Source organism: Prinia subflava, chromosome 2, assembly GCF_021018805.1.
Source record: "Prinia subflava isolate CZ2003 ecotype Zambia chromosome 2, Cam_Psub_1.2, whole genome shotgun sequence".
Lineage (NCBI taxonomy): Eukaryota > Metazoa > Chordata > Aves > Passeriformes > Cisticolidae > Prinia > Prinia subflava.
In genome coordinates this window covers 35733587-35753775 of record NC_086248.1, presented here as the reverse complement: position 1 = coordinate 35753775, position 20189 = coordinate 35733587, and the positions used below count along the sequence as shown (strand labels likewise).

The following is a 20189-nucleotide window of genomic DNA, read 5'->3' as shown; positions in this document are numbered from 1 at the left end:
TAATAACATTGTAACAACTCCTGTATTACCACAGACACTTTAACAATCCTCTGAGCTTCTGTTTCAGATTCCATCAAACCCTAAACCTCCTGTGATTACTACTGTTTTTGCTAAGCTGACCTAACAAGAATCTCAACTCTTACTCTGCATGATTATACTATATATCATTTCTTCCATTATGCACTTGTGACAATGGAATTAAGTCTGCCACAGCATTACACATTTACCTGGCTTTCTTAAGATACATCCATCTTTTCTTTTCAAAACAACTTTGTTACTAGCACTGCTTTGATAATGTTCCAGAAAGTTCACCAGGCTGCTCTGCATCTCAAGTAACCAAGTCACTTATTTACATGGCATTCTCACTCTGGAAAAGTCAGAAGTTCAGTTACTGTCACGACACCAGGTTTCATCATGACTATTTGTTATGTGGTCTGAAAACCAATATCTTCGTATTAGAGCAAAAATTACTGTATTTTAGCCCTGCACTTTGCCTTTTTGTTTCTAGCCCAGATTCTGGTAGAACGAATTCTCCATTCACAGGAGAAGAATGTTTCCATAAGCCCTTGATGAGATTGATCATAAGAACATTTGCAAGGCCACTTTTGACAGCACTGGCAAAACTGGGATACGCTGCAATACAGAAACAAAAAAAATTCCAAAATTCACCTTCCAAAAACAAAGGGCAGTTCCTGCCAAACTTTTGTCAGCTTTTCAGTTGTTGAAAGGATGTCATCACCAGATGACAGATGGTGCTGCCACAACCACAGCGCAATTTATAATGGACGTACAAAGGCCAAGAGTGCTCTACAACAGAGTACCTTGGAGGACAAATCCTGTTCTGAACACTTCAGGCAGAACCAGAGAACCAAGAAAACACCAGCACGCGTACAAGGCCTGCCAACAAATCACCAGGCAGCAGTGCCCTGGCAAAATCTTCGGAGAATGTCCTGCTAGGCTACCTTAGCACACTACCAGAACCCCTAGAATAAGAGCCCAAACCAGCAAGCCACACGTTTCCCACATACTCTGCCACCGATCAGGTTTGCTAACATGTGTGGGTTTGAAAACATGTAAGAAATTAATCCTGACTGGCTAAAGCCCTCACCTGCCTGATCTGACCTCACAGATGATGCTGCTTTGAGGAGTTCAGACTAGAGACTTTCTAAGGCCCCTTCCAACCTAAATTATCACACTATTTTACATGTAAGAACAACCATCAGCTCCATGTTTACCAACAGTGGGATAAAAGGATGATGATTCAAAACTCAGTAGAAAAGTTATCACAGATACACCAGAAGCAGTATAAAGAAAATTCTCTGTGTAGCAGCAGAAATAACTGCAGGTAATCTGCCCTTGGGCAACTCAAACTCTAAGGAAATGCTCATATCAATACGTCAGTATAGATGGAATTGTCTTCCATCAGGAGGAGTAAGACCAGAAGAAAGCATCTGGAAAACTCTTAACAGCCTCAAAGAAAACAAGGGTAGGAAAGGAATTAAGAGGAATTTATGATCTTAGCCCAAGGGTCCAGGTCTTAAGCTACATCCATCTGGCTTCTACTGCACATCCTAGAACAAACTTTGGGAAAAAAAAAAAAACCTCCTGATGTCTATAGAGCCTAAGAGCAAGCAGAGGAATATGGAATATTTGCCCAGAATCCATGACACTGAACAGAGTAGGGGAGGAAATCTCTGCTGTATGGAAGCAATTATTCATACTATAATGCAAGCCAGCTGGCTACAGGGACACAACAACAGCATGCCATGTAACACACAACAGTCAGGAGGCCACAGTTCAGTGTGGAATTAATTCTGACCCCATTCACACCATCCATACTAATTCAATAAGCCGTATTTGCAGCGGTGTCATTCCGAATTTGACACCCATGCAGCTGTGTTCACACAAATCCTCTGTGAATCCTGGGCTGCTGTGTATGAATTCTGGAACACTGGGGTCAAGATCAGCCTAAAATCTCCAGAGGGCTGGCAAGCATCAACTGAATTAAAACAGCAGTATGTCAAGAGTTAATAAAGATCATTAGTAGGAAGAGAAGCTTAGAAGCAGCAGCTTGAAGCAGCAGAAGTGTACAGTTCTGTGGTTACAAGTAATATGTACTTGATGCACTTATTATTACTACTTTATATTCTGGACAGTCAGTATCTCTGGCCCTTCTATTGCTTTAACTAGCTGCCATGCACTTTTAAGCGTGCCAAAAAGATCCCCAGACACAAAGGAGCAAGCAACATTGTTAAAAATGCAAAACGCCACTTCAGTGTGAGGCACAAGACTCACCTCTGTTTCTGATTTGACCTGGTTCCATAAAGACTGACAAGTGACAAATCGTAGCTCAGTATCCTCGGAATCATGGCCTGTGCTTCTAAAATCATGAGCTGGACACACAGAAAGGAAAGGAAAGCAGAAATAAGCCCATGAAAACAAAACTTTTTTTCCCCTGAGAAAAAGCACCTAACTGTACATATATATTTCAGAGAGATGACTTTTCTCTTAAGCAATTAATCAATTGCTGGTATTTGGTAGAATAAGCAAGGGAACAAGCAGAATCCATTACCCAAGTAAGTGGGCAAAAGGTAAAGAAGAGGCTTCTATCTCAAGTCCCAGATAAGCTAAAGACTAAATCAGAGCAAACAGCCTTTATTATTAAAGTAAAACAAACATCATCATCATCATCATCTCTCTCTTGTTTCAGAAAGCTCTGCAGGTTCACTTGGTTGCCATTCAATGGAGCACCAGCAGTGGCTTGATCTCTAGAAAAAGGCATGAGCATAATATCCTAATGCACTAAACCCACTCAAACAGGTCTGTAAATGACAAATGAGAGACATCCCTCCACTGCCATTTTCATTGTCTCCCCTATCAACCCATTTGTATGCCTGAGAAAAATCACTTAGAATACATAACCAACTCAGAGTACACAGATCTTAGACTTTCAGTGGAAAAAAAATCCAGCCACATCATCTGGTAACACACCAAGACATAATATACTTTTTTCACTACCAAAACTCAAACTATAGGTGCAAATGTCCTCAAAAAGGACTTTAGTGGGGTGTGACAGTCACCCCACAACCATTTATCAACTATTGATGCAGAGGAGTTTCACAACTAAACTTCACTTTCCAGCCCACAGGACTGGGCTTCCAGACTGGACAGATGCACATCCCAGTATGCTTTAGAACACCACTCCAACCAACTGCTGGGAAAAGCCAAACCAGCTCCTCTGCCTCTCTCTTTCAGGGCTGGTCCAGTTGAATTTATTTTTCCACCTCAAAGCATTTGCTAACTAGAACAATATGATTGGTAGTCTATCCAAGCATTTCTAATCTAGCAAAAACAAAAACATAATATCCAGTAAGGGGTAAAACTTCAATGTGGTCTACGTGCACAGGCCTTAGACACAGCTTGTTGCAATAACTTTCAATGACAAAAATCTGGCCTCACAACTTTCCTCTCCATCTTTCTCATATATATTGTCACACCTTTTGACAGCTCTAATGATGATAAAAGTAGTTTAACCTGGGAATAAAAACAGTGAGTTTCCCAACTGAGATTCAAATAGCAATTATTTCTGGTTCCAAGAAGAGTCAGTCCTCAAATGCAAACAGATCTGCATACACATCTAGAGAAAATGTATACAGCAAATACTAGTGGACAAAAGCCACAAATGGTTTTTCTTCCTTCTTTTCCACAAGAAACTTTGGCAAAATACTCAGAATGTGACATTTATGGATGGGATAGAATTTGACTCCCACAGCTTAAAAATGGCTCATTCAGACCTTCAGTCGAATTGTTTGTCTCTTAGTAAAAAACTTATGGTAGCATGGGGAGGAGTTCTCTAGTAAAAAAAAGTGCAAAGACAAAGATGGCTATACAATCTTGATTGCTGGAGATAAAAAAAAGCCCAGCATTTACCCTAGCCAATAATTTGCTTGCATTCCTCTGAAGAAATGAGTTTTCACAAACAAGGAGTAAGAGAAAACTGTACACAGCTATGACAGAACATATGATATTAATTCAAACAGATGTGATGAACCTTTCAGAATTAACCCTTCTCAAAAACAGAAGCATAAATGAAAATGCACTAACCTGGTTTCTCAGACAATCTTCTCTTCTTGGTACTTGGTTTAAAAACAAAGCAGCCCTAGAGAACAGCAAAGAAACCCCAGACTTCAATAAAAGCATCAATCTGACTGGTTCCAGAGGCCACTTCATTGTTCTTTTATTTCAGTGCTCCATCAAACCAATAATTTGCACTGAATTGCCAGCCTCTTAAGAATATCAAATTACATATTACCTCTTTATATTTCTGTTTCAAGCTGGAACACTAGTGGAAGCAGTAACCCAGTGCACTTGTTAGGAATTTTTTCATCTTTCCACGATGTTTTGCAATTCAACCACCAACTGGGCCAGGAACAGATTCTTTAAATGTCTCAAAACCTCCAACAGGTTTAGAATGAAAGGAAATTATTCCCTGGGGACACCATCAGTATGATTTTCTTAGGACAGTTTCAGTTAAAAACAAAAGGCAAGAGGCTGAGATGAATGAAAAACATAATCCAGAATAATGCAATGAGTATTATGAAGTCACTTATAAAAGGAAATGACATGCCAAAGCCACAGTGAACTGCATCCCAACTCAAAAGAAGTAGATGGCTAGAAGCAGAATGACAAATGGTTGGGAAAAGGTTCATAAAAAAACCTTTAAGCAATTCCTGTAGAGAGAAATCGTCTCCCAGTTAGACCTATTTCAACATGCAAGTATTAAGCTGTAAGTTCTTGAAGATTTTTTCATTTTCTTCTAAAAAATCTGAAATTTCTTCCCTCATCCTCTCTACTGAAGCTCATCTCTTTTGAGGAATTATAAAGATTTCCTATACGTCAAAAATCACTTGCACTGCCCAACTCTGACTGTGAGGTTCTTGCGCTGCAGCAAGGGGGAAGGAAGCACCTAAGTGTTGGAAATAACCAGACTGATTCAACCCCTTATTTCTCAAAGGAGATGCTTACACAAGGGTTACTGAACTCAGCCTAGGATAGGTTCAGCCACTAGAGTGAGAATGATGTAGTGAAAATCAAACACCGGAGGTATGTTCAATTTTGATCACAGTCACCAATCTGTTGAGTGACTTCAGACATGTTGCTTCCTTTCTTACACAAGTAAGAAACAGCAGTAAAACACCAACATTTATATTGATCCTCTCTGAAAAAACAGCCTCGCAAACTGGAGATGCCCTCAGACACATTCCATTTTACCATATATATTGAGGACCATTTAAAAACAGCTGGACAAATGTAATGGTTACTCTCTCTACAAGAGCTAAACACTCTGGAACAATTCCACTGCAAACAGGTGTCCTACAGATTTATTGGTGCTGCTGCTTGCACAAACAGAATTGGCCACAGTAAGTATAAATTATATACACAAAAGAAGAATGGGCGCTTAATCAAACCAAACACAAATACTGCTAATTTTTTTGCAAGCATTGGCTTTTCCACTGAATGTGGCTGAGACCAGAATATAAAACTGCGAAGTATTACATAGAAGACGTGGGAGGCAAGGTGAGGGGAACAGGATTCACCGCCAAACTAGCAGGCAACAGCCATTGTCAAAAGGCAAATTCAGCTGTTCCACTTGAAGTTTTAAGTTTGTTTGGAAGCACTTCACTTCTGGAAGTAACCTGCACAGTGCCTTCCACACCAAAGGATGCAGCTGCATATCACAACTCAGTGAAAAACAATGGAAAGAGCAGAAGTCTTCCTGTGATGATAAAACACTACTGTTGTTCACTGTATGATCAAGCAAGGGATAAAATAAGTTGTTTCAATCCAACATTTCAAGTCCCGCTGTTCATTAATGCTCTGATGAATGCACTATCCCTACTGCCCGCTCTGAACACAGCCCACATAAAAGCTTTCAATTCGGACACATCAAGGCAATAACAGATATTTAACATTACGTGTGGGGGACAGCACTTTTAGTTCAATTTCTTTGTTGAATTAGTTTCGGGGCAGGGGAGTGGTTGGGTGAAGCAATGAGTGTGGCAGCAAGCACACAAGTGACAAAACCTACAGCCCTGACAAAAACAATACCCCGGCTCTCTTCTGAGTGCGATTTACCCCAGGTACGGGTGGTTTTGTTGTGCCAGGAGGGCAGCGGGCAGGTGACACTGCGGGGTCACTCAGCACTCATGCTGTGGCTCTAGGACTGCCCCGCGCAGGGACAAGGGCTGGACTCGCGGGGCCCTTCCAACCCAGGATACTCCGTGACTCTGTGGGACTGCGGTGGGGACAAACAGCGCCCTGGGCTAAGCGGGGCCTGGATGAAGAGCCAGCAAGGCTTTGGGAAGCGGCGGGCAGCGGACCAGGGTGCCCGGGAGGCTGGGCACCAGGGAGGCGGGAAAGGCAGCGGCTGAGCAGGCGGGAAGAGGAGCAGGCGCAGGACGCGGCGGGCCATGCCGCGGGTCCAGCTCCCGCACAGGCTGCGCTGCTCCCGGGGGAAACCTCCCGCTCTCTCCCGCTCCTCACCTTGGATACGGAGCACGTGCTCATGTCGCCCAGCGCCCGCCGCTACCGGAGAGGAGGAGGAGGAGTTCCCGCGCACGCGCGCTCCCGACGCACCGCCCGCCTCCCCGCGCGTCCCCGCGCCGCTGCCCCCCCCTTTCCCTGAGCAGTGGTACAAGACCCCTCTGCGCTGCGCCACCCCCAGCGCAACCAATGGCCTCCTCCTCCCCCTGTAACCTGAGAATGGTACGGCCCAGCCCGCCCCTGGGCGGGCGGAAAGGAGCGGGGCGGAGGGGGTAAGGGTCGGCCGTGGGGCTTCCGCCGGGTGGTACGGCCATGGCAGCAGGTTCCTTCCGGAGGAGCATTGCTTCCCAGGTAGGCACCGCTCCTTCCTACGGCTGTCGTGGAGCGGGAGTGCCCCCTGAGCCGGATGTCCCCTGCATTCCTTCACCACGGGTCCCCCCTGCCCGGGCTGCTCCCAGTGGGCGCGGCCCGCGGCGGCGGGCTCGGCGCGCTGCCCCGCCCCGCGCGTGCCCGGGGCGCGCCCTGGGGCCTCCCGCCGGGCTTGGGAGGAGCGAGGGCAATGGCGACCGTCCGTGTGGGGGCTCCGGGCCCGAGGGACGGGGCTCCGGGCAGCCTGGCCCGCCGGGGAGGGTGTCCCTGCGCATGGCAGGGAGGGGTTGGGACGAGATGATCTTTAAGGTCTCTACTCATCCAAAACACTCTGTCGTTCCGTAATGGGTTCGATGGGATCCTTCGTGAAAAAAAAATCAACTCTCTGTGATTTTTTGCTTTGCCTTTTTTTCTAAGGCTCCTTTAACATCTTTTAGGTTTGTATTTTATTATATTGTTCATAATACTTATGAAGTCTTCTCTGTTGTTTTACCTGGGCTGAAATTAGATTTCAGATATAAAAGGTGCATCCCCCGTGGTTTAAACAGGGAGCAGTATTTTTCCTTGGATCTTTGTCTTTTTGCTTAAGTCATTTTTTTCTTTGTTTTCAATTTAGCTTTCAAAAGTTTTGGATCTGCCACCAGAGAATTTAATAAAGTCCATATCTGCAGTTCCTGTCTCCAAAAAGCGGTAGTTGTTTACATTTTATCCTACAATGTTGGTCATGTTTTGTTATTTTATGTCATGCCTACCCTTGCAAATGCTTAACAAGATTTTGTGGAAAAAATAAAGACAACACCCTCAAACCTTTTCTACCAGTGTAATTATAAAATGGTTCAATTGAATTAAATCCTTGTATTTTTTTCAAGAAAGCCCAAAGTCAATAAATTGCCTACAAGCCTGTACAGATTATGGGCAGTGCATGGATGGCAAATGCTTCAACACTGATGATCTGAATGTGAAACTGCTTAGGGCCAATGTGAAGTTATACGGAATTTCTTTTCAGTGTCCTGCTCAAGAGTTGCAATAATGTTAGTAAGCAAATTTTACTTATTCATGAGCATAGTTTTTGTTTATTCTGAGGTGGTCTTCTCACCATATCTACTTTCTGATTGTATTAGAGCAAAGGTGATATTTGGCCTTCTAGTCCAGCTTTCTAAATATAGTGAATCTTTAGGTATTGGTGACTGGGTTATGCTTGGCAATTACATGTGTCTTATGCAGAGTCAGCTTGGATCTGCCAAATCTCCCCAGCGTTTCAGCAGGTTTTTTTCCTGATTTTCATATGTTGGTTTTTTTTTTCCAGGCATGTTGCTGATTTCCAGCTCTCTGTTGCTTCTGTAATAGAAAACAGTTCTAGTGATTGCTTAGCACAAGACCTGCATCTTCAAGCTCAGCAGCTTGCTGAAAGGGTATGCTAATGAATTCATCATGTATTTATGTAATCATGAACTTACAGACTAGAGGGGTAAGGGGCATAATAAGATAAAAAAGTATTCTTTCTCCAGGCATCTGTTTGGGTCAAAGTAGTTTGATTGCACTTACTGGAATTGTACACAGCATCTTCACAGGGAGTTGGAGAAGCAGCTTTGGTTAAAGCTCTTGTGAAATTGTTTTCAAACAGTTTGAAGTAAATAGTGCTGGTGAATTTAGGTGGATATCTAAAGGTGCCATGGTCTGTGCTGTTGCCCACCACTTGAGGAAGAAGTTGAAAGTGCGGTAGCTTGGAAAACCATAGACTGCAAAACCCAGCTCTGCAAAGGCAATGGATAAAGTTGGCCTGTGGGACAAACAGGCCTAACTTTCAAACCCTTATCTGCTTGAAATTGAGTTTTCTTGGAACTGCAGATTTTTCAGGTATGCTAGTTTGGGAAATGGCAGTAGCTGGGGTGCTAATACTGAAAAAAGGACAAATAAATCCAGTTGTAATACTCCTGAGTAGCTAAACTATTTCTCATGCCGTTCTTCACGGCTGAGGTGTTGAAGTTATCCATGTCTTGGACCTGTTCTAGCAAGATAATTATTCTGATTCAGGTGGAAGAAGAACTGGTGATGCACAGATACACAACCAAAAGTTCTGAAACAACTGAAAGATGATCTAGAAACATTAAATAATTCAGGTTGGAAAGGACCTCAGGAAGTTACCTGTTCCCATTTCCTCCCCAGTTGCAGGTATTTTGGATGAATTTGCTGAGGACTTTTGAAATCCAATGAGGTGTTAAAAGCCTCCAAGGATTTGGCAGCCTCCCTCTTAATCTGTTTCAGTGACTGTATCATCACAGTAACAAGTTTTATTTTTTCCTTGTGTGTAATTTTTAAAAAAGCTGCTGTTCCCAGTGTCTAGGAAGCTGAAAGTTTCCTCCCTCCTTTATTGTTTGTGGCTCAGTAAATAATCCTGAAACATTTAGCCCTACAGCTTTACATGGAGGAGTAATTTTAACAGTAGAGAAAAACAGACCATCAGTATAAGCCCCCAAACTAAATAGAACATGCCAGCTAGACAAAGGAAAACAAAAATCCATAATCTCTAAGGAATGGGTATTTTTTTGTTGGGTGGTGAATAAATGAGATGCATTTAGTTCAACTTTAGACTGGTCATGTCATCTCCAAAGGAGGTACATGGTGTTTAAACTAGCAAAATATAACCATGTATCAAAAACTAGCAGAGACAGAGAAATGCAGTTTTTGTCATGATAAACATCTGATGGAGTGCCTCAAGGTTCAACAGAATGCTCTTAGTCACTTCTGAGGAAATGGGCCACAATATTTGAAATACAGGTATTTAAGTTAGACAATAAGAGGTGGGAGTTTTTCCAGTTGACTAAAATAGCCTAAATAGTAGAGCAGTGAGACAACAAATGAAGCAGTGTGCTCTGAAGTACTGAAAATTGTCTGTCAGAAAGGTCAGAAGGGTCTTGTTTCCATGGGCCTTTGATTTCACTTGACTGGCTGATTCTTGTTTCATTTTTGTAGTGTCAGTTCTTTGTGGAGGGAAGGTTGTGTTGGGTTTTTTGGTGCTTCTGTACTGCACAGTGGCATCCTAGTCCAAGCCTTGGGCACAGGGACATCTGGTTACTGAAGGACTACAGGGCACTTGGAGGAGAGGACAAATGAGCACTCCTATTAAAGAGAGATAAAAATTACTGATGTGCAAAATGACAGATTATGTAGGACACATTTATCAGAACAAATGTGGTGAAGAAAGTCCAGTGGGTATTTCTGCTTTCTCTCTGCCCCACAAGTAGAATGACCATTTGTGAAATAGTAAGGTGGAAAAATCAGCATCAACAGTAAAGGTGTTTTTTCTCATAGCTTGTGAGTTAGCATTGGAATTGGTTGTTAGCAGCGCTTGTGAAAATAAAAGAATTTCAAAGCTAGCTATGATTTCTCCTGGTTAGATCACTGTCTTAAGCTGGGGACCTAGGACAGGGGTACAATTTCCTCTTCATGGTGATGAGCTTCAGTAGGAATGTACATCTTCCCTCTCTCATAGATACTGACTGAGTGAGAAGGTGATTGTGTCATATTTTAGTGTGCTTTCCATCCCTCTTTTTCCTTTTTTTAGACAACTTCTTGACTATAAAAGACAGCCAGTTTAATAAGAAATTCTCAAGCCTGACAGGTTGAGATCCAAAGCTCTTGGCCTGTGAAGAGACCCGAATTTGTGTTGACATTTTGTGTTGGTTGGCCAAATATGCCTTTTGAGTTCAGAATTTTCAAGACATGTGCCTTATAGAAATTGTAAATGAAATTCTTAATAAATTGTCCTTTATTTTGTGATACTGGGTACCGCAGAATGTTGTTACTAAACTTTTTTTTTTTTTTTTTTAAGTGCTGGCAGCTACTGTGTAAGTTGTCAAATGTATCTCAGCTTTTGACTGTACAAAGAGTTCAACTACTGCTCCCAATCAAAAGAAAACAGACTGTGCACAGGCAGGGTCTGAAGTAGAACATATGTGTGGCACTTCAAGCTGAGTTATATTCAGAGCTTATTAAGCATGAATGGGAAATAATAAAATTGTCCCTTTTCCAACAGCATTGATGAAATGATCCACTTATGATTGTTTTAAACAAATAAATAACATTAAATGTTTACAGTGGATTAAATGAATATTCACAGTGGGTTGAATTACAGTTTTCCAGTTCACCTGTTTTCATTTAGAGTTTCTGTTTTGTTTTATTCTCTTAGCTAAAATGTGATTCAGTAGTGAGTGAAATCAGCGCCGGTCCAGGAACAGTGAATTTTACAATAAACAGGGAATTATTAGCAAAGGTGAGTAGTGTCTTTCAAGTGCTTTAAGGTAAAAAATATTTTTTCTCAACATAAAACCATAGAATACTTACTATTGTCTTAGGAGGTATTTTCTATGTAAAAATGTCTTTCACAAGTTTTGCCTGAGGATCCCTGTTGCTGATTTATGTAGGCCTAGAATTTGAAATGAAGCTCAAGAAAGTTTCCTCTTGTGAGGAAACAATGCATCTACTGTTTATTAATAACAATAACTCTTCTTTTTCCTCTCTCTCTCAGCTTTAAAATGCAGGCTTATTTACATCTACTTTGAGTTTTTACAGTGTACAACTCAAAAGTTTTGATCTTGTAAATACTCTTAGTTTTATCTGACATAGAAGTATTTGATAGCAGATCTTTCATTACACACTTTGCTGGAAAAAAAAATCAAGGGGAAAAAATCCCAAAGGGAAGATGTATTCCTCAATATCCTGACTGAAGTATGCATATACCTTGTTACCAAACCAAAGGCTGTTAGAGAGTAGGTCCATAAGTAAATTTTGTGTGTGTGTCTAGCTTGCTTTCTCAGCTGTCATAAAAGAAGAGTATTAAAGGCTTTTTTACAGATGCTGTTTCTTAAAAAAAAGAAAAAACGAACAATAGCTGTTGCAGAAAAAAATCAAAGTGATTTTTTGAATGGGAAAAAGGAGAGAAATTTCTACTTTATTTCACTTTGTTAAAGGCTTCTGTTACCTTCAGGAAGCTTGTCCAGTTCATACAGCTTCACAGAGTAGGTCTGTAGTGCATTGGCCTGAGTGACCTTACCCGTTTCAGCTTCAGGAGGGGCTGACTTGCTGCTATGAGCACATTACTGATAATACTCACACAAACTGTCTTGAGGAATATTTTAAGGCATCTTACGCAGTCTACAGACTTTCAAAGCAGACATATTTCAGTACAGATATTCAAAGCAGACATATTTTAGTACAGATCATTCATACTGGCCTTACAGACTTGCAGGTGGGAGAGAGAAAGAAGAGTTGTTTGGACACATTAGGACTAAAGAGTTGGCTTTTTTTGGCACTAAAAGTTTCACAAAATTCAGCCTTAATTTTCACCAAAACTCTGCCTACAATTTCTCTTATTTCTTTTAGTTGATCAAATACAGCTTTCAAAAGTTAGTAGCATTTTTATCTGAGTATGAGAACTTGTTTGCTTGGCAAACCAGCCATCTAATTGCTAATGTGAATAAAAGATGTGGCATCAGTCTCCTTTGTGGCTGGTAAACAGGTTTCCTGGTGATGCTTTCTGTTGATGAAACTTTTTTTTTTGGTTATTGTTTTGCTTTTTATTTTTTTAATTTGTGCTTTAGACTGTGCTGCAGCAGGTGTGGAAATATGGCTCAGAGTATGGAGTCAAAAGTGAACTTTTCTCTACAGTTCCCAGACAAAAGGCAGTGATTGAATTCAGGTGAGCACACCTGAGGGGTCCTGTGAGGCACTTGCCTTGTCTGCTGATTGATATTTTCTGGTTGCTATTCATTGCTGTAAAGTGTGATGCCTGTGATGTTAAACCATATTAACCAATATTAGATTTAGCTGTATTTGACACCTGATATAGTCACCAAGCAGAATATAAATTACATTCAGGGGTTGAGGCTTTTTCCCAGAATGCGTTTATGGTATTTAAGGAATTCATGCCTTACACAGCCCTCCATTAAAAATATTCTCATTTAACACATAATAGCATTCAGTTTTTAAGAAAGCTTCTTTTTATTTTGTCATGAAGAAACAAAGTCTGAATTTCCAGGCACTAGTCCATTTCTTTTTGCACCTTAATACCTTCTTCTCTGACTCCTTAAAGCAGGCAGGCATTTGTCTGGCTAAATCTTGTTAATTGCTGCCCCCCAAATCTTTTCCAGTGCAGTTTTGTTGACTGTCACCTACCCATGGAATGAAAAGTGGCTGACTCAGATGTTTTTATGTATAAATATTTTTGTTGAGTAAGGCTTCTATAGTCATGGAAAGTAAGAACTCAGCTTTAATTTGGAGGATGAAATTTCACAGCTGTACTTAATTTTTTTTTTAATCTGGGTAAACAATTGTGTAGAGAGTTGGGGGTTTTGTTGTTTTTTCTTTGTGGAGATGGGCATTGCTGGACAGATGTAATTTTGGTTACTGATCCTTGTACACAAGATCTCTCATCCTGGTTTATCTCTGAACAAAACATGAGGAGAATGACCCATATGTCCAATACTTGTAAAAAGTGAGAAGATATTTTTGGTTCTTTGTCACTAGCACAGCTGGGCTTTGGTTAGATTTGTTGTTGTTGCTGGGTTGGCTTGTGGGGTAATTTATCCACAGCACTGTTAACTGGTACCGGAGGGAAAGCTGGTTGGATAGGAAAGCTGGCTAGGACAGAAGCTAATCAGGGAATCTTATGGGAAAATTGAAAATGGGGCTTTTTTTCAGCTCTTCTAGATGCATGACTTGAATTCTTCTAACTTTGTGATCTGGCAGTTCTGTCCACTGAACAAACATTATTTTTTTATTTGTAAAAATCCATTGCAGCTCCCCTAATATTGCCAAGAAGTTCCACATCGGACATCTGCGTTCCACCATCGTGGGTGAGTGCATTTCACTGCCTCCTTGGCAGGGGAGCCCTGCTGACACCTCACTCCTCGGGGTGAGTGGCCATGTCAGGCTCAGCTTGCTAATTAAAACCTTGCTGCTCATTATGCAGTGAAGAAAAGAACGAGCTGTCGTGCTGGCAGATTTATTAAGTCACACCTAATATAGTTTTACGACTGTGAATATTAAATGAAGTAGCTTAAAACTGGTCTTCAAAGACACCCAAGGCATTTTCATTGAGGTGTTATGAGAGTCCTTTGAATTTTAATTCTCTTTTTACACTGGACTGCAGAGCTGTTCAGATCATTATGTCTTGGTGGCTGTCCTGCAAAAAGCTTGCTTTTATATGCTAATTACTTTATGCCACTATTACTGAGACAGTTGCTGTCATTTCTGATAGAATAATTAATAAATGTCTTGTGCAGTGCTCTAATGGTATGTGGAAAACTGTATTTGTCCCTCATTTCCTGATCTCACAATAAAAGTAGTAGGTTGTAGCAGAAGAGCTTACAAGAACTGTGCATCTAATAATGTGTTAGTTTTTAATTATACTTAATTCATCATGTAGAGTTATTAATTACATAAAGTAATTTCCTTTTCCATGGACAGATAGTTGAGTAAACTGAAGTATTTTGGGGGTTTTTATGTTCCATTTCTGGATCCTTTGTTACAGAAAAACCACTTTCAGAAATAGTTCTATAGATCAATGTTTGTCCCAGAGTAAGACAATTAATTAACTACAGATAATGGAATTAAAAGTAATTGCAAGCTATAGTGTGGTGTTATAACAATACAAGGAGAGAGCTTTCTGCATCCTTTACAACAGTATTGTAATTAAAAATACCCTTAAAGCAAAGGAGAACAGGGGAAGGGATGTGGTTATTTCCTCTTTGTAACTTCAAGGTTATAACTAAGCTCAGGAGAGAGATGAAGGTTTTTTGCTGTAAGAGCAGCTGGAACTTATAAATCTATTCTTATATGATATGACAAGTTTGGAGCATAGTCTGTTATGTGCAGAGCTCAGAGCTGCTCCAACAGTCTGCAGAGATGCAGGACTTGATGTTGTTTCTTTAGCATCACAGTTACCAGCAGTGTGTGAGTTTTGAGTGCTTGCCTAACCTGGTATGAGGCTGCCTGGCTGTGATGGCATCATGGATAATGCCACATATTTGTGAGAGAAGATAACTCTAAAAGGTTTTTTGTGATCTTATACTTTGCAGTATGTGCATGTACACCCACCTGTGTATGTTTTTATCCATGATGTGTGAGACACTTTGTGGCACTGTTCAGATGCACAACCTTTCTTTTCCTGCTCAGAAAGGAACTTTTTACTCTTACTGCTGCTTTCAGTTGTCAGGTGTTTTAACAAATCCTGTGGAGTATTCCATCTGATTGCTTTTCCTCTTCATTTTGAATACAGATGATACAAAGCCAGAAAACTGTTCCATAGGGATGAGAGACTACCTACAACTGAATAATAATATCATTTTTGTTTCATTACCAGGGAATTTTATAGCAAATCTCAAAGTTGCACTGGGACATGAAGTAGTGAGAATAAATTACCTTGGTGACTGGGGCATGCAGTTTGGTATGTTTCAATATTTTTTTATGCTGTGCCCTTTTCTACTGTATACCATGGTCTAGGTTTCCAGCTTCAGTTTTTGTAGGCCTATTGGATTCACTCTGTGCTCATAAGGAATGATACCTTGTGTCCATGTGGGTAATGTATAGTTCATTTCCTTAAAAAATATGAACAAAACAATCCAGACTGATCCATCAGCACTATGACTTGTACTGATGTCCAAGGAATAACAGGACCAAATTTATCCAACTGCCCTCTGTCCCTCAGTAGCTCCTCTCTCAGACTAAATGTGTTGTTTGGGGGTTGTATGTTATGTTTTGTTTTGGGATTTGGGTTTGAATTTTGTTTCTTTGGTTGCTTGGTTTGGGGGTTTTTTGTTGTTCCTTTTCTCATTATTCATGGAGCATAATTAATTCCCACAACAACCACATTTTGGCAGATTGGGGCCCAGAGAGTTTATATCTTTAGGTATCCCTACACTTTCCTCAAAATACTCAATTTCCCCTTGAAGTGTAGCAGAAGGGAGGTGTGTAGATGGAGAATGTGCAAGTGAACAGGGAGGGGAAGAATTCAGTCCAATATGCACACACATAGGCACCCCCATCTCTTCTGAAATTGTCACATCAGTGGGGACTGAAAAGTCCTCTCAAGTGCAGCCTGAGGATGCATGACTGGGTATTTATTCCCACAGCAGGGATCATTTATGTCCCATTGCTGAATCGATAGCTTTCCCTCTGTTATGTCACCTGACCCATCCTTAGCATTCACAACTTTGATGACTTCTGTTGTTAATCTTGCATTTTAAATTGATCTATATTCTCCTCTCCTTTTCTAATTTCTTCCAAAAGCCGGTTTAAGCATATTTTTAGGCATTTAAAAAAAGGCAATCATGCCCACTTCCTCATCCTTGAAAGCTGGTACACTTCTGAAAACTATAAAAATCCCTACTTCTTTTGTAGTAGGCTCTGGAAAGTGTCCAGTTATTGATGTTTAAATGGCAAGCACAAAGTGCAATGTTTGTTAAGTGGTCACTTGTGGTTATTTCAGCCCTTATGCTGCCCCCTCCAGTTTCAATGGTACTGCTGTATTTGGGGACATCAAGGAATCAATTTTACGAACAGAATTGGGTTAAAAATTTTAAGTCGATTACTTTCACTCAATTTTATATTCAGATTTGTATGTGTGGGTAACTACGGAGCTTCAGTTCTACCTGTCGTCCTAGCCTAAATTCCTGGATTTTAGACAGTGCAGTATAACAAATTCTCAGGACTGTGAGGGCAGTAATAAAACATTCTTGCCTTTATTAAAGTACTTCCCCTGCAGCTTGTCTCTCCTGATCCTGTTTCTGATGAAATGGTAGCTTACAGCACAGCTTTGCTTTGCTCACGATTTGTTTCATAAGAATTGAATACAGAGTGAGCTCACCAAAAATTGAGTAAATTTCATCCTTACATATTTCATTCATGTTTCCCCCTTAGATATAATTTTATAACTATGCTAGTGTATAACAAATGTGACAATGACAGTTAAGCAGTGAAATGCTGTGTGGGTAACAGGCCTCTCAGCTGACCTCATTCAGTCTGCCTTTGAAGACACTAAATAGCACTCTGAAGTCTGAATATCAAGAATTTTATATGTTTTAATATAAAGCTCCCTGAAGGTATAAAGATCACAGTACCTGTTATTTACATATGTGCCATTTGTGCAGCACACCACTTTTAGAGTCATGCTTTTGACCTAGTAGTTCCAACTATTTCTTTCAAAGTGGGTACTCCCCTTTATTTGGGCTGGCTCAGCTCAAATATATGGCAGATATTATAACAAATAATAGTCATGCTTCACAGAATTATAGCATAACAATATTACTGTAATGGTCCCTTCTCAGAAGCAGTGCTGTAATTAACAATCTGTCAGCTGCTTTTACAACTGCTGTTGTCAGAGGCTTTAAAATGTAAGAACTGAAAACGTATTTTCCTGAAACCCAGCAGAGAGGGCCTCAGCCTTTAAGCAGTTTTGGGGCAGGTTTCTTAAGATAACAAATGCAGTCACACTATCTGTCCATCTGTCTTCCTGTCACTCTGCTCCTAATAAACCCATTGGGCAACTTGAGCTAGATCTGACAAAGAAAAATATCTCCAAGAGAATGAATTTCTTTTGGAATTATGACAGCTGGCAGTCGAGTGAGGGTAGAACTACAATGTAGTGACCTCTGGGAGAGAGAGTTAACCTCTGTGTTTAGCCTGCCTGTTCACCAGTCAGCACCTCTGAGTCAGAATCAGTTCCAGCATGTGCTGCATCTTGCCATTAACTGGTGACTGTAACAAGGTCTGGGGATATTATGGGAAAGACAGAAGGATATGTTTGGGTTGAATAAAGACTGACAGTTGTGCTGGAGATTGGAGTGTGAAGTCAGCAGAATACTGGAATGTTTAGGTACACTAATATCTAAGAGAGATCATTAGGAAACCCAGCTCTGATTGCTCATAGAACAAGTTGTCCTTAACTAAATTCCCTTTCAATAGGATTAATTTTATTTCCTAAAACCTAATCTGTTCTTGTTAAAGTCCGCCATACCTCTTTCTGTACTCAGTGTTTCTAAGAGGGAAGTTCTTGAGACACTGCTGTTTGTTTCATTGCAGAGAGTTTTCCAAAGGGATGCCTGCATACCTATTCCCACATCAGTCTTGGTCCTTGTCAGCTCAGAGGAATAAGCTGGCCTTAAAGTCAGATAATCTAAGAGACTGACAGGTTAATATTGCTGCATTACTGAAGAAGTTAATGGGGTCTTTTCATTTAGACAAAAAGATTGGGATTTGGATTTCTTTCCCTTTTAGATGGCTTTTGAAAAGTTCTGAAGCCAAAATAGATGCTCAAAAAAAGCTGCATATTGTAAGCAGGCAGCAAAAAATTCTCTTGAAAACATTGCATGAGTGTTATGAGGAATCCTGTGTTGTATCTAAGTTCTTATTGTCCTTAAAATGATAATACTAATAAAGGAGGAAACAAAACAAGGACTATTGAGCATGTTCTGTTGCTGGACAGTTTCCAGTGTGTGGCTTCTCATTTACATCTTGTTATTGTGTGAAAGATAATTTTCTATACAAGTCTAGAAACACAAATTCCTTTCATGAGCAATTGAGAAATCAGCATAGTATTTCTTACTATTTTCTAGCTATTATATTTTGGGGTCGGGGGTGATATTTATGCAGTGGTATAATAGATTAGGCTTTTGATTCTCTTTTTGTAGCATACACCATTATATTGTTTGAAAGTGTTACAATGTTAAGACTAGACTTAGAAAAATAACCTATCAATATACTCTGGTCTGTTGTCTAATTCTGTATGCAATTGTTATTCGAGGTTTATTGGGTGTTGGCTTCCAATCCTTTGGCAACAAAGAAAAGCTAAAATCCAGTCCTTTGCAACACCTTTTTGAGGTAAGTTCAGAGAAGACCAGCTAGATTTCTTTCCAGTATTAAAGAGGTTGTGGTTTGTTGGCTTGCTCCCTTCAAATATGCCTGATCCCATCTGAGTTAGTATTTACTTTTTTGTTGATCTTCTGGTCCTGGCAAGGGCTGGGTGTGATCCAGACACAATACACACGAGGGATTTCTGTACTTACCTGCACAGACCCAGTGACCACAAGGAGAGGTGGGCAATATTCCTGGATGGCCGGTGTTCAACCCCTCATCCTCGTGGATGCCACGTGGGAATGGGGCTTTGCCAGTCAGGCTTCTTGTGTGGCACTCTCAGGTGTTTCCTCACCGCAGAGCTGAGCTGTGCTTCACCCTGGAGCTGGGTGTGGGAGCTGTGGCTGATGCTGGGTTCAGGCAGTGTGCCACAGCAGAGCTGTTCTGTGTAAATCTGTGTGAATTCTTGGATACTCAGCAGCTGAATGCACGTGAGTCAGGTTGTTTATGTGGCAGGGTAGCTCCTTCTGAGCTTGCCAGCTTCTTTGACACAGGTAAACTTTGTTCACTTCTTCCCTCATCCCCAAGCCCTGCAGATTTAAATTGATAGATTCTCAACACTGAGGTGTTTTAGAGCTGTAGGACTGATTTAAAGAGAAAACAAGAAGCAGTCATATTTTTGGGGTTGTGTATCATTGTGTATTTCTTCATTTTTGTTTATAACTTCAGTCCACTCTTAGAATTTAAATTTTTTATATTTGAATTTTGCACTAAAGCTTCAAAATACCAGCTATTGCAGTAGCATGTAGACTTTATGACCTTAAAAAAGATTGCCTTTAAGTGCAGAGAACAGTATTTAGTCAAGATGCAAAAGATTCTAAAACAGTGGTTGTTTGAGACCAAATTAATTTCTCAGTTATTCCCAATTTTTAAGTGTTCAGCTGTATGCCTGGTTGTATCAAAAAGTGAGACGTGTTTCAAAGTGGTGCTTTTTCTGCTGGTGTGTGAAATCAATCTTTCCTATGAATATAAGCTTGTAAAATACCGAGTCTATCAAGGATTTTTCTGCTTCAACTGCTGTCTCAATTTTAGGCAGTACAGTTGCCATAAATGTCAATTTTGTGGTCCTCTGAAGACACGTCTGCAGTTTAAAAGTCCATGATAGGCTCCCTTCCATGCATAAATTAGTTCTTCCATATTTTGCTGCTGCAGTTGTTTCAAGGTTATGAAGAGGGTGAGAGTGACAGCAGTAAGGAATTAGGGCATTAGTCTTCTTTCAAGATAAGCTGTATTTTTTCCTGTTGGGCTTTGGGCTATTCATTATTTCTTTGAATGGGGAATGTGTTGCTTTAACAAGTCTTTTAAAGTTTTGATGTTAAAAATGTCATCTTTAAATGTATTTGTCTTGTTCTTGTAGAACTGTTTTT

At 40.5% G+C, this 20189-nt stretch overlaps 2 protein-coding genes across 5 annotated transcripts in view; one reads left to right on the top strand and one right to left on the bottom strand.

Annotated features, from left to right (window-relative positions):
- ORC3 (origin recognition complex subunit 3) overlaps window positions 1–6706 on the bottom strand; it is a 33700-nt gene extending 26994 nt beyond the window's left edge. For 2 of the 3 annotated variants that reach the window (XM_063389618.1, XM_063389619.1), the window contains exons 1-3: window positions 6544–6706; window positions 4105–4159; window positions 2296–2393 (exon numbers count right to left, since the gene is read on the bottom strand). In XM_063389618.1, coding sequence (XP_063245688.1) covers window positions 2296–2393; window positions 4105–4159; window positions 6544–6567 — 177 coding nt within the window. In that variant the 5' untranslated portion in view covers window positions 6568–6706. The remainder of the gene's footprint in view (window positions 1–2295; window positions 2394–4104; window positions 4160–6543) is intronic. The other variant, XM_063389620.1, reaches the window with a different exon arrangement.
- The window catches only part of RARS2 (arginyl-tRNA synthetase 2, mitochondrial), a 29652-nt gene continuing 16169 nt past the window's right edge, over window positions 6707–20189 (top strand). For both annotated transcript variants that reach the window (XM_063389623.1, XM_063389622.1), the window contains exons 1-8: window positions 6707–6894; window positions 7529–7602; window positions 8219–8324; window positions 11102–11185; window positions 12513–12610; window positions 13711–13766; window positions 15275–15358; window positions 18713–18789. In XM_063389623.1, the coding sequence (XP_063245693.1) occupies window positions 6856–6894; window positions 7529–7602; window positions 8219–8324; window positions 11102–11185; window positions 12513–12610; window positions 13711–13766; window positions 15275–15358; window positions 18713–18789 (618 nt within the window). In that variant the 5' untranslated portion in view covers window positions 6707–6855. The remainder of the gene's footprint in view (window positions 6895–7528; window positions 7603–8218; window positions 8325–11101; window positions 11186–12512; window positions 12611–13710; window positions 13767–15274; window positions 15359–18712; window positions 18790–20189) is intronic.